Below are 18,237 nucleotides of genomic sequence, written 5' to 3' on the forward strand. Positions count from 1 at the left end.
ACAAATGAAATCAACAGTACAAAAATTTGCATGTGAAGCTTTCATCACACTAAATAATTTTACAGTAATTCACTTTTTTTAAGTACAGGCAGAAATACTTTTAATTTTCTCTCTAATTTTTCAAATACATTAGCATGAATGAAAATTTTCTTAATCCTGTGCTAGATACGTATATGCCCATCCCAGGCCCGTAGCTAAAGGGGGCAGGGGGGGCAACTGCCCCCCTTGAGAGCCTGCTTTGCCCCCCCCCCCCCCTCTTTGTGAAAAATACAGAACACATTCTTACCTGGAATTCTCACTAATCTTTACAATTATATCATGTGTTACACTAGCAACATAACACAAAGACACTTATTGATTTTGTGATTTATTAGAGTGTATGGGGTTCCGTATAATGTCGTATCAGGATTGGGAGGGGGGAATTCCCTTCCAGATCGAGACTTCGGGAAATGATTTCACAATTTTCAGTATCTAGAACAGTTGTGACATTTTGAGTAGTCTTGTATTACAGGTTCCTAATGTGTTCGGATGTTTTTCTTGGATGTGTTGCTATGAACTTGGAACTGCTTAAATTTTTGTTTCCCCAAGTCTACCTTTTATTAATAGTGATTCATGTGGTAGAGAGAGGGAGTGGATATTTGATTTTTGTTACTTAGCGTTGCTCTTCTGCCACTTCTAGCTAATCTCAACAATGAATGATGACGTGAAATTGATGACGAGACACTCATAAACAGTGATGCAACCACTGGGGGGGCAGGGAGTATTGCATGAAGCATTATGAAGCATGATTTATAAAGGGCTCCCTTAATCAGTTCTGCAGAGAGGACCTATAAATATCAAGTAGATACAGTCCCTATTAGCCTATTTATGTTAAACTTTATATTCTTTGCCAATCTGGAAAGGTCATTATCGAAATATTATTATTTGATGTTGCTCGAAGTTTCTTTTTTGCAGTTACAAGATATCATCCCTTTTCTGTTACTTATATCTTTTGGGGGAGGGGCAAGTGCCTCTGTGTACCCTACTATATCTGCCAATGCGACAATATATTAAAAATTTGCCCCCTCTAGGATTGACTTTGCCCCCCCCCCTACAAAGAATTCCTGGCTACGGGTCTGGCCCATCCCCCCCCCCCTTCATGTTACCTCTTCAAGGTAATGGAAACAACCTCCCTCTTCACTAGTCAGCTGCAGAAAATATGTCCATCTACTCTATGACAATATCAGGTGCAGTAGCTCAGTCGTTAGGGTGTCTGACTACCATGCGAGAGACCCAGGTTCAATCCCCGGCATGGGAGAACCAGCATTTTTTTCACCGGTTCAAGTGGCTCAAGCAATGTAAAGGGCTCGGGGAGCCTGACCTAATTTTAGAACTGTTACTTTTGTTGACTGGTATGAGGGTGCCAACCATTGAACCAACCAGGAAAGTTAATTTTCCATGGTAACCATGATTGTCTGGAAACCAATCTCAATATGGTCTAAAGTAAACCCAAAAATTAAGTGGGATGATGTACTGGAAGATCTGAAAACAATGAAGATAAAAAATGTGTGCAAGATAGAAGAGGGTGGATGAAAATCATTGAGCAGGCCAAGACTCACATAGAGTTGTACATCCAAATTAAGAAGAACCATAAATTTCAGGAAGGGGGTGTGCAAGGGAGGGCAGTGACCCCCTGAAAAATTAATGTCAACTTATAATAACAAATTTCATGTGCATATAATTTAATTTCATTCACAGTAATTTGTGTTAATTATTATAAGAATATTGCAGGAACATGATAACTTCAAATTGAAGAAGTGCTTTTGAAGATTCAACACTATTATGGGAAAAATATGTCTCATTTGCCCCTCCTGCAAAATTAACTTGTGTCCTCCCTGGTAAAAATTCTGCAGACGTCCATGTTGGTAACATTCATGTTTTGATTTTTCACTGCATCAATAGATTTGCAAAAGTCCTTGACCCAACGGAAAAGAAGTTTTGTTGAATGCCTATGCTCTTCCCCAATTTAGTTTCATATACAAGTAAAAACCAGATGTGGAGTGACGAAAGGTTCATGTGGGCAGAATCTATTCTTAGGCACCAAGTAAAAAATTAGTGAACCACTTTGGAAACCATTCCGTCAAATGAAGCCATTCTCTAGTTGCCAAAAAATGGTAACTGGAAAATTCTCCACAGGTGCAAAACCATAATTCTAGTTACGTTTTGTGACTTGTGACTGCCAAGTTTGAATGCTGTTTCCTACATATCACTCCATTGTATCTGATGAAACATCACTAGTTATATAAGGCATATCCAGAAAGTAGTACCTGTTTCATAATCTAATATATAACAATGGATGTATGTATGTTTGTTCCAGCATAACTCTCGAACGCCTGGAGCGATTTCAACCAAACTTGGAACACGTATCACTTGCAATCTCGAAAGAAATACTGTGGGGGTAAAACACCCCTGGCACCCTAAGGGTGGGGGGTGACATGTAAAAATAATCGAAAACGACCTATATTAGTGTGGAATCTATAGTTTTCGGGGTCTCTAAGATGAATTGTGACACTCCTAATGCCGTTCCACTTCAAGTTCATCACCTATTGGGATGGGGGGTGAGAGGGGGGTGAAAATTAAAATGTCAAAAATGACCAAGATTAGTGTCGAATCCATAGTTTTTGGTGTCTCTAAGCTAATTGGTGACATTCAAGATGACCAAACTTGGTATACATATGACTTACAATCTGGAAAGAAATACTGTGGGGGTAAGACACCCCCTGGCACCCTAGGGGTGGGGGGTGACATGTAAAAATAATCGAAAACGACCGATATTAGTGTGGAATCAATAGTTTTCTTGGTCGCTAAGATGAATAGTGACTCTCCCAATGCCGTTCAACTTCAAGACAGCCCTGGCACCCCTAGGGGTGGGGGTGGGAAGGGGGTGATGTAAAAAAAATCGAAAACGACTGATATTAATGTGGAATCCATAGTTTTCGGGGTCGCTAAGATGAATAGTGACACTCCCAATGCCGTTCAATTTATTTATTCTTGCTCCTGGAGGTGGAACTAAAAATGTTGTTCAATTTATTTTATAGTGAATTTGTAAAAGATATTACTTCATAATTTGTATACTGTACTTATACTTTTAAATACCTATAAATAAAATTCGTTACATTTTACGCTATAGTTAGAATTCATTAAATACCCGGGCAATGCCAGGTAATCAGCTAGTAATGAAAAAAAGAATGAAAGAAGTTACTCTGAAACTACATACTTTGAGCTATTTTTCTACATATGCACCCCAGGCATTGAAGCACTTGTTATATCAGGAGACAAGTTTTTGTGTAGGGCCTCCCTAATGGCATAGCGTTAAAAATCGTTGCCTTGTAATCAAGGGGTCCCATGTTTGATACCCAGTGGAGGCACATAGCAGTTTGGATCCCACTTTAAACTGTAGGTCCAGTCTCAATTATCCTATCTGTGCATAAAGTGGACTTAAACTGGAGGCTCTACTTTGACATCAAAGCTCATTCCTCTCAAAAATTATGAATTGCAGAAAGTCCAGCATGCAAAAACCGAACGATCTCAACAGCCTCAAAAATGCAATTTGTGAGGAAATTCCTGATATTACGCCAGACACAAGTGTACAAGGAAGATTGCAACAATGCAATGGCACTAATGGAGAGCATCTCATGGACGTAATATTTTTAAAAATTAAACATTCCTATAAAGCCAAGACTATAACGTGTCTAACATTGTTCATTTCATGTAATTTCTTTGTACAATAAATCAGTTATGGTATTTTGAAAATGGGAAATGTTAAATGCTGTACCCTGTATATGTGCCTTAATGCCAAGGGTGCTTGTGCAGAAAAGTAGCTCAATGTATGTACTTTCAGAGTAAAAAGGTTTTGTTCAACTATCTCCCTTCATTTTTATTTTTATTACCAAATGGGTTCTACTTTCTGGATGTGCCAGTAGTTCATTTGTTTTGTTTATTTGCTGTTCATGCTTACAACAATATAAATGTTAATATGTGCAAAAGAAGCATCTATTGGAGTTTTACATGATTATAATGCATTTTGTTGCAGATTTCAGAATTAACTCAGTTTGTAGCTAGTTTAGAAAGCCAACTGCAGCAACAGATTGATAATGGCAGAAGATTGCAGACAGAGTTATCTGCAGCTCAAAATCTATGCTCTCAAGTGGATGAACAAAAGGAAAAACTGATGAAAGACATATCAGAAGTGGAGCACAAGAAGATGGAGGTAAGCTGTAAGATGTGGAGGTAGAAAAAGGAAAATTTTTACTTTCTGTAATACATGACTAATAATAAATTTTCTAGTTTCTTAATCATCACCAAATATTTAATAAATAACACTCTAAGTGGAATTTCAACATACATGAACTTTTTCATGTACCAGAACTATAGGATGGTGCTGTGGCCTAAAGCAGTGTTTCTCCACCAGCGGACTGCAGCCCAGTATAGTACCTTGACATCTATTATAAAGGGCCACAAGAGGTTCTACTGAAATTTGTCTTTTCATTGGCAGAAATTTTCATTAAGAAATTTATATTTGTCAACAAGCATGGCCATATATATACAAAAAGAAATGGGTGAGGTTCAACATGCATTAGCCTGAGGATAGTACAACTTTTAATAGTTATAATTTAATTAACTAACTGACTCTCTAGCCTTCTCAAACCCGAAGGTTTATGGCTGCAGCAACGCAAGCCTTCCATCTGTCCCTATCCTGGGCAAGATCAATCCATTCTTGAAGCTTTCCTGGCTGTGAATATTGAAGAGGTTTTCTCGGGCAATCAGCCAGGTAATTTCTGGATAGTCTTCCGAGCTTTCGAGAGCTAACGTCACTTTCATCTTCAGGGATTGAAGTGCAGAGATAAGTCAGGATGAAGTTATATGTATTTTGTATGGGAGGGATCCGGTGTAGGTGGAGTCCACACTCCCAGTCAACTATCACTAACCAGGCTGGGTCCAGTTCGAGTCCCATGTCCCTGTTGAGGTTTTCCTTTTCCCCGTGTATGGCTATTGCTTCTTTGATGAGACTGTTCCAGTAATTTGATGATCTTGGTGGTTGTAAAGTCAATTCTATGGCCCTCCTGGGTGGAATGCTCTGCTAACCCTGGAATGTTTTTGGAGCACAAGTTTTGCCAGACTGATGGCAACTGTTGGTGCTGAATTTTGTCAAATTAGCACTTGAACAGTAAATCAACTAATGTTTTGCATGAACTAGAAAATTAATACAATTTAAATTGTTTCATTTAAATTAGAACTAATTAGAATTACATATGATACTTATTTAGCAAGTTTTGATAGTATTAAAGTCAAAAATTTCGATAATTCAAATATGTCAAATTCAGAATCAGGAGTTTTGGACCCCTTCAACTTCAAATTATTGAACCCTTCCTGTATATTGTACTGCAGAAAGTTCGAATAAATTGGCATGCAGTGGACTCGTTTTAATTCGTGCTTTGAATTTGAATAACTCGGTAATTCAAACAGAAGTCCATTCCCCTTGAAATCATCTTTAATGACGTGATTTTTAATTCGAATTTTGGATAATTCAAACCTCTTTCGTGTCCCCTTGGAGATCGAATTAAATAAAGTATTGAAATTGTTTTTTTATATTAATTGTTAACTTGGAAGAATTAAAAGTCAAAATGAACCCTTATTTTCATCCATAGTTCTTTCAATTATTGTTTCAATTTATTTTGAGATACACTCTATTTCCCTGTTCTGTAAAGAATGTTTTATTGTATATAACCTTACAATTCAGCAAAATTGTGAAAATACTGTTTGGATCATTCAAAATGAGAAGATTGTGAAGTATTGGAGACTTTTTAGTTTTTTCTGCAGGAAATTCTGAAAAATATCTGGTCTTTTTATTGTTGCATTTTTCATGCTGTTTCACAAGATTATTATAAATATATAATAATATAATATTATATGTTATATATTATATATTCATAATAATAATATTATACTTTATTATTGTAAAATAACCTTTAAGTGTTCGAATGATCATAACTTTATGTTTTTCTGTTTGTTAATCACTAACATAATAATTATTATTTATTTTTGATAGAGAGATGCTGATAATTCTCACTTGAAGAATGAACTGGCTCTCATTAAAGACTTGCTTGAAAATGAAAAGGCGAAGGTTCACTCATTCGAGATGTTGCTGTCAGAAGCTCGTAACAAAGCAATGCTGGATAAAAGAACTAATGATGAGCTGTCATCAACTGTTGAAAGGTTGCAGACGAAAGTGAGAAGCCTTGAATCCAGGTTGTAAGTGTCCAATGTGATTCTGATTGAAAAACTATTAACCTTTAGTGGCCTGACGGGAAAAGGTTTTGCCAGTACCATGTGCTTAGCAAATAATGTGTCATTTCTTCAAAACTACACATGATATTTCAGTTCACTCAATCAATCATTCACTTTGGGTATTGTAGTGGGCACAGGGGCATGCAGAATACAACTTAAAAGAAAAAAAACTTCCATTAAATTGCATTGTTGGGAGGTACAATATATAAATTTCACCTCCATTAATAGGTCTGTCTTTAAGAAATAAAAAAAAATCCAATTTCATCTCTCTACGACAATTAGTTCCTGAGCTATGAGCTTTTTTGTACATTGCAGGAAGTTTCACAAGCACAAGCTTTAAAAGTTCCTGTTATGTATGTATTGTTAACATCTTAATGTTTGTAAAATATTTTTAATGTGCATCCTCTATTTTTCTAATTCAGACACCATTAGTCAAACAATAATTAAGGAGTTTATGAAATTATTCGTGTTCTTTATGAAATATCTTACATGTAACATCACAACAATATAGTATTACACATCAGCGATTGATCTGTATTGGTAAACATTAAACAAAGCATAAGTCTCTAATTACAAGGTACATTTCAATAAGAAAAGGCTATAATTTATAAAAAGTGACTGTCATCAGTGATCAGACCACAGCTGCTCGGTAACATAAACTGATCCATTGGCGACCCAGCAATCATATTTTCACTAGTCAGCTGTCGGTTATCTTGTGAGTTAGAATGTGTTAAAATGGGTGCGCAATTACACAATCTTGCAATTTGAGAAGTACAGTCTGTGATTCTATTTCTTAATTTCAAAGGTCATAATGTTGCCGAAATTCACCGAGAATTGCGTGAAGGGTAAGGTCCGAGTGTGATGTGTGAAGGGAAAGTACGGCAATGGTGTTGTGCCTTCACACCCACCAAAGGTGATAAAGTTCAACCGAACTCCATCTGCACGAAAAGTCATGGCAACAGTTATCTGGGACCAATAAGGTGTGCTTTGGTGGATTTCATGGAGCCAGGAAAACAATCACACTGTGAAACACTATCAACACTAAGACATGCTATACAAAACCGATGACATGGAATACTGAGCTCAGGAACTGTTCTTATCCATGACAATACTAGACCACACACATGTGTTGCCCTCACTCTCCAGACAATTCAGAGGTTCAGATGGAAACTTTTTGATCACCTCCCCATATAGTCTGGACCTTGCACTCTCAAAAAGTGGCTTTCATCTCAAATATTTGATGAAACTGAGGTGTTGAAAGTATCAATGTTGGGTTGGCTGGACTCCCACGTGGCGAATTTCTGTGCAGAGGGTATAAAAAAAGCTTGTTCCAAGATATCCAAAGTGCTTGGAAAATAATGAAGTGGATATGTATGTGTTTGTAACCACTAATACAGTGTTGCCACGCTTCTTTTCTTGTTTGATATAATCAATCTGCCCTTTTTATTTTTTTTAAAATGTGCCTCATACATATGGTGTAGAAGCCCTTTCTAATTCCAACATTTTGGTCCCATTGCCAAATCCTTCCTCAGGGGTGACCAGAAGTCACATTAAGGATACAAACAGAATTAAAAGTGGTTAATAGAAAAAGATTTGGGATTTAAGAAACTGCACTTGCATCATTACTGTCAGCTGTCTCACATGAAAGACATAGGTCACTATCTACCATGCAGCATTGGACACCCCTGAGGAAGAATCTATCAACAGGTCCGAAACGTCGGAATTAGCAAGAACTTGCAAACCATACATAAGTAGAGACTTAGGCTTTGTTTAATATTTGCAAACTGTGGTTATGCAAATGTTTAATAATTACCTGTAAACATGTATTGGACCACTGCTAGTACTTTTTGTTCCATCAATGAGCTAGGGAGTTGTGGTGATCCAATCAAGAGGAAGTCTGACCGCCACACTGGGGTGGTTTGATTCACTAGGTGGGTGATCCCAGGTGGGAATTTTTCCCAAATGTACCCCCTTACAAAAAGTGGCTGTGGAGCTCACCAAACGCTGTACTCAATGGATACTTTGGGTAATAAAGTCTGCCAGAGCAAGGTACTGATCACACCACCTCCTCAAATACCAAGATCGAGAATACATGTGACCCTACCTCCACACGATGTGTTGAATGTCATGGTACAGTAATGGACACTTCTGGGTTGTAACAATATCATGGAGTTGTCATGGAATTATTACAATCCTCAAGTGTCAGTAACTGTACAACACTCATGGTTCATATAAAAAAATATGTAACAGATTAATTTGTAACAGCTGGTGAACCAGTTTATCTGTAAAATTACCGATAATTTTACCCATATGATACATCTATAAATACGAGGGACAGTCAAATGAAAAAAAAATCTTTCTTTTTTTTTTCCATGTAAAGTTGCACAAGTTTGCTACTAGACCCATTCTGATCCACATATATGTGCAGTCACTTCTCAGCCACCACGAAGGTCTTTCCACCCATCTGCGTGCATCTGAGGCCATTGTCGAACTTCCTCCTCTATTTGGAAACTTGCTGGCGTTGTAAGCATGCATAGAAACATTGAATTTTCATTTACTGTAGAATGTCTATAAGGTTTAGGCTTCCAAAGGGCAAGAAACCTCTTGCTCTTCACTGGTGCATGTGTATGGAGGAGGCACCATCTTTAAAATGACAAACATAATGTTGTGAAGCTCACTTGATCAGTGTTGCAGCCTTGAGGCTGTTTTGTACATAACGGTCTATACCTCATGTAAATATGAGCTGTTTACAGTCTGTCCTGTAATTTGTGTCAGACTTTCAAGGTCATCATTTTACTCCCTAGTAGTTTGTAATCATAGTAACCTAGTTATAAACATTCATAGTATAGCCGTAGTCATATTGTTTGTCTGCTAATTTGCTCATGTTTCCTAAGAGAAATTAATGTTGTTTCAGTGCCATTGTAACAAGTTAACCAGGTGCACTACATTGAATTTTGTCTGTCCTTTCAGGGAACAGGAAACCGCTGAAGTAAGCCGTTGTCAAGGTGTCATAACAGAGTATTCCAGGGAAATAGAAGATCTGAGGAGGCAGATAACAAACGAAAGATTTGAAAGGGCTCGCGCTGCTGTGGGTAGCATATCAGCTAGATCAAGCCCTGAAGATGCATCGAACTTAAGGCTTGACTTACCCAGAGCCACGCCTGAAACTGAATCAAGTTCAAGGTATAAAACGCCTGGTAATGAAATGAATAGGTATAAATCCGATGTGCATGGTACTCAGGTAGATAACATTTCTAGAAGTCATTCAGGTGCTTCAAGATCAATTAATGTTCATGTTGATAATATTTCTACTCGTTCGTGTGATGGGAGATCAGAGTATGATAGCTCACAACGAACAGATGGTAGAGATCATTCTTGTGTTTGTCAAGAGGACAAGAGTACAAGTGGGCACAGTCCTTGTAGATATATACGTGAAGATGAGTATGCAAAGAGATGTACCAAAGATTTCGTCAAATATTCAGTAACAGCTTCTGAGATTCCTAGTCGCCATTCGACTGATCAGTCTCAAGTTTCCAGGGCACTGTCTCCAAATAGTGAAACGTCATCACGAAGAATTTATGCTACTGAAAATCAAAGTCATTTGTCTCTTAAGATCAGACCGATTCATTATGTAACATCGGAAGACAGCACTGAAAAAACTCGCCAGCACATATTTATTAACTTTGACCAGCCTCAGTTGAATAAAGAGCCCAAAGTTTTTAGCATAGGAAGAACTTGCCTTGGTAATCAATTCTCTGAACATTGTGATAAGATTAACAAAAAGATTAACCAGTTTTCATCCTTGCCCGATGGCTTCAACAGAACTGATTTTAAGCTTGGACGACAAAGATCACGCCGTAGCTCACTCTCGGAACCTGCTTCGCGATCTCTTGCCATAAGGAAAACATCTTGGAAATCTAGATCTCCAAATTCTAGCAAATCAAACAAAAGACATTATCATGTTGATGTTAGAACTACAAGTAATGTAATGTCTCGACCTGAAGTGCCACCTGCTGAAAATTCTCCTTACATCGCTAAGTTTTCCATAAAAGATGACTCTAGAAGCAAAGCGACGAGTAAAATATGTGCCTCTATTTGCTCATGTTTTGATGGAAAGGAGTGTTCCCCTGTGAAATCTGTAGGACACTTGAAGTGGCAAAAGTGTTCTTCCTCCAGGTAGGTCAGTAGGTAATTTGTGGTGTATGATACTGTTTGAAGGATGGTCATTGCTGTATGTAAACTTTAGCGTGGTATTTTTTTTATATCAAAATTGAAAATACGTAGTGCTAAATCTCCTTACACAAAATAAAATTTAATATAAAATAATTACTAGGTAAAGCATACCAACACTAAATTTTACCCACACATCACAAGTATACGTGAGTTGGAGATTTAATAGTGGCAACTATTTATTTAAAAAGGATACAAAAGAGATATCAGTGTGAAACTTTTACTGCCCTTCGATGTAGCCACCAACATTGTGTACAACCATTGCCAGCGACGTGGAAGTCTTAGTATACCTATAGCAGCGCCTGTTCTGTTGATGGTTCAAATAAAGTGGTCTATTGCCTGAAGAATCTCTGGAACAGTTCGGAAGCAAATGGCTTTCATCTTAGGGATCAAATCAGTCACAGGAGCTTAAGTCCGGGGAGTATGGGGGATGGTAGAGCACTTGCCAGCCCCATCGAGCTAACATGCACCCGCCCATTGTCCTGCAAAATGATGGGAGGATTCAGCAGAAAGTGTTGCCTCTTCTTTTGCAAGGCAGGTCACAGACAATGCAGATTTCCTGCATGCCTCACAAATACCTTGATGGCACTGTCATGCTGTACGATCAAGGGGACACATTCAATCTTTATCCAACTCTGATGTTCCTGCTTCGAAAACATTGTTGCAACTACCAGGTAACCAAGAAAGTTCATGTGGTTTTTACAACTGCTCGTAGTTTTCGTGGGGTAGTACACAGTTCAGCCGCCAGGGGTACATGTATGTGTGATTGGCGGAAAGCTCATTCCTTGGCACGTCGGCTAACGTAGATAACAGGTCGCAGTCGATAGTTCGGGAGCAAGTATTCGCAGTGAACCATGGCTGTGTCGAATGCAGTAATCAGGGCATATTTACTGTATGAGTACAAGTTGGGCACAAAAGGAGCGGAAGCAGCAAGAAAAGTATGTGCAGCGTTTGGAGAAGGTACAATTAGTGAACGGACAGCGCAAAGTGGTTTCAGACCTTCTCGAGTGGCGATGAGACACTGGCAGACAAACCTCGATCGGGCAGACCGAAATCTCTCGATGTGGACCAACTGAAGGCAGCAATTGAAGAGGATTCATGTCAAACGTGTCAAGAACTCGCTCAACGATTTGCGGTAAGTGCTGAAACAATTCGTGTGCACCTGCATGAGCTTGGCAAATCATGGAAACTGAGTAAGTGGGTCCCGCACGAGCTGACTGCTGCGAACCGTCTCCAACGACTGAACATTTGCGCTACCTTGCTCACTAGGAACAACAACTGTCCAATTTTGGACCGCATTTTGACGTGTGATGAAAAGTGGGTAATGTACGATAACAAGAAACGCTCATACCATTGGCTATCGTCAAATGACACCATACCTTTAACTGCAAAACCTGCTCTTCATCAGCGGAAGGTGCTGCTGTGTGTCTGGTGGACTACGGCTGGGATTGTGCATTATGAGTTCTTGGAAAGTGGTAAAACCATCAACAAAGTGGTGTACTCCACGCAATTGCAAAGAGTGGCCGAACAGCTTGCAAAAAAACAACCTGCATTAGTGAATAGGAAGTGTGTTCTTTTCCACCAAGACAACACTAAACCGCATACAGCAAAGATGACCCTGGAGGTGATTTCTTCTCTCGGCTGGGAACTTCTGCCACATCCAGCGTATTCACCCGACATTGCTCCATCAGACTACCATCTTTTTTTTTCTATGGACAACCATATGCGCAATCGACATTTCCAAACTTGCGAGGAGGTTGAAAACGCGGTGGTGCAGTTTTTTGCGGCCCTACACAAATACTTTTTCAAACATGGCATCTACAGGCTTGTACAAAGATGGGAGAAGGTTGTAGAAGCGGGTGGTGGATATTTTGCAGAATAAATATAAGGTAAACACATTTGTTTTGGACCTTTTCTTCTTTGTACTAAAACCGCATGAACTTTCTTGGTTACCTGGTACACAACATTAAACCGCCAACTCCAACGAGATACTATTCCTCTCATCACTGCGCATGCACCCAGCGTTGGAAGAAAGAGTCCATTTACTGGGAGGTAGGTTAGGTATAAAACTGATGTGTGGTGAAAGCGAGAAGCACCAGTTCCATTTCATGGCATATATACAGCAGTGTTGCCACTATTAAATCTCCAACCCATGTATTTCACATTAATATCTTTGTGTGAAATCCAAAAAAGAATTATAGGCACAAAATTAAGGTTATGATCCTATAACCCCCACAAATATTGTTTGAATAGGACTTTTAGCAAATAGCAAAGACTTGGGAATAGTCCCGCACCGTGGCTGTGGGGTCTAAGGCACAAGCTGTGGGCTCCGGCTATGGGACACCCATAGGTTCGAGTCTCCTGAGATTGCAGCCTGTGTATGGGACTGGTGGCCACCCACAATCGTGAAGAAATTGGGGAGCTATGAATGAGTAGCGTAACCCGATCATGGAGACCTACAACAATGACTAGTGGTTCATGGTGGTGACCACAGGTCACCCCATAACTAGGTGGGATAATCTCCCACCTCTTGTCGGGGTGAGGCTGGCAGCAGTGATTTATCCACACACCCCTCCCAAATTTTGACAACCCCCCCCCCCCCAAGCAGAAAAGTGGACCCTCCTGCAGGATAAATATGGATTTTTATATCAACAATAGAATGACAATACTTAAACATTAACAGAAAGGAACCATTTGTAGCTCTACAAAAAGCATATTCCAATTGACCTTTCGATTAACTAAAACCAAAGTGTCAAAGAAGAAGGGTGGAATGTGGAGCATGGTCATTTCCTCCCTTGACAAGGCTTTGATTAGGTCTAGGGAAGGGACCTTGCCATCTGGAAAATGTCAAACTAACCTCTCGCCCTCCTTCCAGGGAGCACATTCTGCACACAGTGTTGACAGTTCAGCGTTTGAATATCTAAATAAATATTTCTTAAATACGTTACAGATTTGTAAATTCAATCCCCGAGTCAATGAAATTTACATTTTGTTGCATTTTACTTTTGACTCTTTCATGTGAAAAATGTACGATGAAAGAATGTAAGGAAAGAAATTCAAAGATACGGGTTTGACTCCTTGTGTTACTATGGTTAGCAACACTATTTTCTGTAACTTGGGCAAGATGGATGATTTTGGAGTCTTAGAGAAAGGAACAGTCAATGCCTTAGGCCTTAGGTCAGTCTCAGTGTAGTATCTCAGTTCGTGTGTTGTCGTTCTGCTTAGTGTAACAATGTCTGAAACTTTACTGCAAAATTGGCTGAAGAACATAGAGAAAATGAAACCAGACAGATAGAAACCGAAAGTGGTGAGTAGAAAAGCAGTGACACTATATGTAAGTATAATTTATTCCAATGGATATTCATAAAGTACCAATATAAAATTTACTGACCGAGTATTCGATATAAAATGACAAGTATTTCATGACGAACCTAAGTGATTCATTCACGTCTATAGTTGATGTATGTGACCATTTTTGTGGCTCTAAGAGTTACCTTTGTAAATGAAAGTATATATTAGAAAGAGAGATGTAAAAGGGGAGGGGTGGTTAGGACAAATGGGGTGCCGAACAAGCAAAACAGATAAAAATAGAAAAGTGTTAATGTCCTGGTGAACTGTGAAATTACTGGCACCCTATTAAATTAAAGGTATTGTCATTTTGCAAAGATATATATTTAGTAAAAATTGTCTTCCTCTTTTTGTCTAGTCGGTTCCCTGACATAATGACATATTTATTTTTTCCAACTTTTCAGCATAAGAAATTAAACATAAAAAGAAATTTAATTTACATTAAGTCCCAAATTTATTTCTGACCAAAGGAGCACCAGTGGGAGCACGACGGCACTTGCCTCTGGCTGCTGGAAAACGTGGAGGAAAAAATTTTGTTTGGTTCATTGTGCTCCTTGTGTTGGAAAGTGAAATGAATGCTATTCAATTTTTAAATATTTGAAAATAAAGCATTACCTCAATTTAGAAGTGAAAATTCCTTGCCTTCCCTTTGCAACTAGCATGCCATGCATTTATTTGCACATGTTATTTTGTATTCTTTTAAGGCAAAGAGACACATGGCTCCTAATTCCCTAGAGCCTCTCATTCAGTACTTGAAAGATAAATTCTCAAAAGCGCCAAGCGTATTTTCTAAAGTTTTTTAAGGGTATAAGACTTAAAGACTTCAATATGAAATTCCTTGAGTGAGTTTGTTCAAGAGCAATACCAGGTATCTATCAAACGTGCATCCCAACTTCCCACTATATTTTTAAAGTCTTCATGGTCATGCTCTAAATATATAGAGAGTTTCATTTCTTTATTTCAGTTTGTGAATCATTGTTTAAACAGAGATTTGAAAAAACCAGCAGAATTTGGAACTTACTCGCAACATAGATCTATTACAATTATATATATGCATATTTTCTAACTGACTAGAACAGGAGGGGACAGGGGTCACGTGCTGAGGTAAAGAGGATGCCGAACGAGCAATGCAAGATTGTAAAGAGTAAACATCGTGGGATACTGTGAAATGAAAGTTTTGTCACCATGTTTAATTAATAATATGCATTATCAGTTTGCAAAGAAATAGTTCTTAAAATTTTCTTGCTCGCTTTGCTTGCAGTTTCATAATTTATTTAAGAGTCATATTATATCCGTATTTACTACTTCAGACAGGCAAGCGTGCAACAAGTATCATACAAATACAGTTTAAAAATATTGCACAAGTGTTCCCAATTTCTTAATAACTAGCTTAAGAATTGCATGAAATGATTCCTGGTAATAATATGTTTAATTTTTTTGTTTTTCAATGTCATCTCTTGTGTTTTGCCTAACGATTGATTAAATCAAGTACTAAACATTATCGGAAAGCAATACTGAAAACGTTAGACTGAAATGTTAACATTATTACAAAAATCTCTTTTCCATCTTTTCCTGCATTTGACATCTTTTTTCTTCTGAAATGTTATGTGAAGGGAAGGGAGGAGGGTAATCTATGGAAACATCTATGAACAAATTGAATTAGGGCGAACATTTTAAAAATGGTCGAAAATATGCACTTAACATCCCCAAACTTACACCCCCCAAAAGTTTCTAACACCACCCCCCCACTCCCACCCCCCCAAGGGAAAAATCCTGGATAAACCCCTGTCCGGCAGTCGGTAGGTAGGCACTGGCCTTCATGGGCTGTTATACCATGTGTTATTTATTATTAATGCTTTGGAATACCTGTTGATTTTCTTCAATTTTACCCAAATATTTCAGTCTCTGAATCTATCACTTGCTGTTAATTGTGACACAGTGCAGCACTTACATGTTTTCATGTGCTGTAAATATGAGAAAAGAATGGCTAAGAAGAGCATGAAATGTGTAATTTCTTTAGGCTAATTCAATTACAGCTCACATTGAAGATGAGGCCACTGTCGAATGAATGAATGAATAAATTAATTTTTTTGGGTGCATCGGCACTTCAGGCCATTCTGCACCCTTCAATATATTTGGGGAAATATCCCCTTACCTAAAATTCTGACTTAAGAGTTTAAAACAAGGGGTGTAAGAAGCCCCTTGGAAAAAATTGAAAATGCAAAGTTGTAAAAAGACCTGCACAAGTCAAAAACAACACATTAAAAGGTCAGAACAAAATAAAAGCTTCCTCACAGATGGTGGAAGAGACCAGCTCTTCGCGAAAATCTAAAAACGTTGTATAAAACACTGTTGTCATCACCCAACAGGGATGACAAACAGCTTGGAAGATTTAATGTCTGTCTGAGGATAGCAAAGTCAAATATGCCGAACACTTGAAACAACTTTACAAACACGACATAATGGAGAGTTCAATCTACCAGCCAGTTCATTCAATATGGTAAGCACCCAGTTTCATAAACAGTAAAACTTCTCATAACACCACCAAGTAATGGAAACTTTTAAATAACAGACATTTTTAATTCCCCTGCAGAAATACAGTATGTAGAGATTAGTTCTTTATAATGGATATTCTCACGAATGGACATGGACACTGAACGTTATTTCCCAGCACTGATTAAAACCTTCCAAACAACAGACAATCATGAGAAAATACAGTGGAAATTCAGAGGTGACAGACAGTCTTGCAATAAGCTCAGATTTCTTTGTTGCGCAGTGGTTGTGATGAGTTGGTGACTGCCAAAGAAATTTACATTTTTTTCTTTCTCTCCCCCCCCCCCCCCCATGAGGAGTATACCTAGTTGTTAAAGTTGTTTTAAAATTCATACCATTTTTATCTTGTGAAAACTGTATGAGTGGTGCATGTAAGTTACAATGGCAAACAATGAATTACATGTTGTCTAACCAGTTTGTGCAATTCGTAAACAATATAAAATATTTAAAAGAAAAATGTACATACCTGTTGTTATTTTCTAAATCCTGAAGAAATAAACACACAACTTAACACTGCAAAATACCAATATGCAAACAAAATAACTTGAAAAAAATGACCACTAATACAAACTTCGTGCAAAGTACATGGGCAAGAGTTTTGAACTTCAGCATCCAAATAAGTGATATACTACATTTTGCATTTCATTTAAATTAAGAGAAAGGAAGATAATTTTTGGAAAAACGAGCATTGTGTTGTTTTTATAAAATTCCACATGCTTTACCTTCGTAAGCACAATCAGGTGTTGTTCTATTGATAGTAGGTGTAGAAGTGTTTCTTGGAAGAAATAGTTTTGAAATAGAACCACACATTTTATTGTTTTTAAATTATATATAAAGTATTCTTTGTATGTCCATGTTGATTTGTATATAAAAACAGTGCTGCTGCTCTGTTCTACATTATCAGCATTTCGCTACCTATAAAAGATGCATCTTTTTCAAGAGACACATTGTCAATACATTTAAACAGTATATACAGGCTTAACAAACAATAATCAAGGAGATAACTCTAAAGGTTTCTCATGAGATAGATGCACTTTTGCAATATTACAATGCTGAGAATATACAAAACTTATACCACAGAAGAAACACTGCTTTTACATATAAATCAACATGGAGAATTGTAAATTCCATATATTTCAATTGTGGGATTTACTTCTGTTTTAAATAATAATCTTGTTCATTTTCTTTCTCTTCTAGTTCTGTCAGGGTAAGTGTTCATGAAGAGAGTCCCGATTCAAAATCTCCAGGATAGTCAATAAATATGGTGACACTTTTTTACAGATAGTCAATAAATATGGTGACACTTTTCTACACATGCTCTTATTGAGTTATATTAAGAAACATATCTCTTGGTCAGAATTGCAGTCGTCTTCTGAAACTGATAAGATTGCTTGTATTGCCTTTTATTTTAGTACTTTGTGGAATGTGTACATAGTTTATAATTTCCTATTAATATTTGTACATGCTTTTACATGAAAGACATTTAAACTGAACTGTAATATTTTTTTTATAGTTTTGCTATATGTGGCATATATTTATGTATTTTTAGTTTGCAAGATTTGTGCCAATAAACTAATATTTTTCATATTTATGTAGACTTATTTATCACAATTGTAAATTGTGGTTGTTAGCATGTGGACTTTCCAAAATATTGTCCATGGAAGATTTTACTTATAATCATATTTTTATACTCGCACAGAAATAAAAATTCTAAAACCTGTGTAACCCTTCCTCCACAATATGGATCCAACCCTGTTTCCTGTTCTAGTGTGTTAGTAA

At 37.6% G+C, this 18,237-nt stretch overlaps 1 protein-coding gene across 1 annotated transcript in view; it reads left to right on the plus strand.

Annotated features, from left to right (window-relative positions):
* The window catches only part of LOC145993816 (uncharacterized), a 387,953-nt gene extending 369,944 nt beyond the window's left edge, over positions 1 to 18,009 (plus strand). The window contains exons 19-22 of the mRNA XM_083129646.1: positions 4,073 to 4,249; positions 6,089 to 6,291; positions 9,298 to 10,503; positions 17,656 to 18,009. Coding sequence (XP_082985772.1) covers positions 4,073 to 4,249; positions 6,089 to 6,291; positions 9,298 to 10,503; positions 17,656 to 17,710 — 1,641 coding nt within the window. The 3' untranslated portion in view covers positions 17,711 to 18,009. The remainder of the gene's footprint in view (positions 1 to 4,072; positions 4,250 to 6,088; positions 6,292 to 9,297; positions 10,504 to 17,655) is intronic.
* The last annotated feature ends 228 nt before the right edge of the window (positions 18,010 to 18,237 follow it).

The sequence above is a fragment of the Lepisma saccharinum genome, chromosome 10 (assembly GCF_977018435.1).
Source record: "Lepisma saccharinum chromosome 10, izLepSacc3.1, whole genome shotgun sequence".
Lineage (NCBI taxonomy): Eukaryota > Metazoa > Arthropoda > Insecta > Zygentoma > Lepismatidae > Lepisma > Lepisma saccharinum.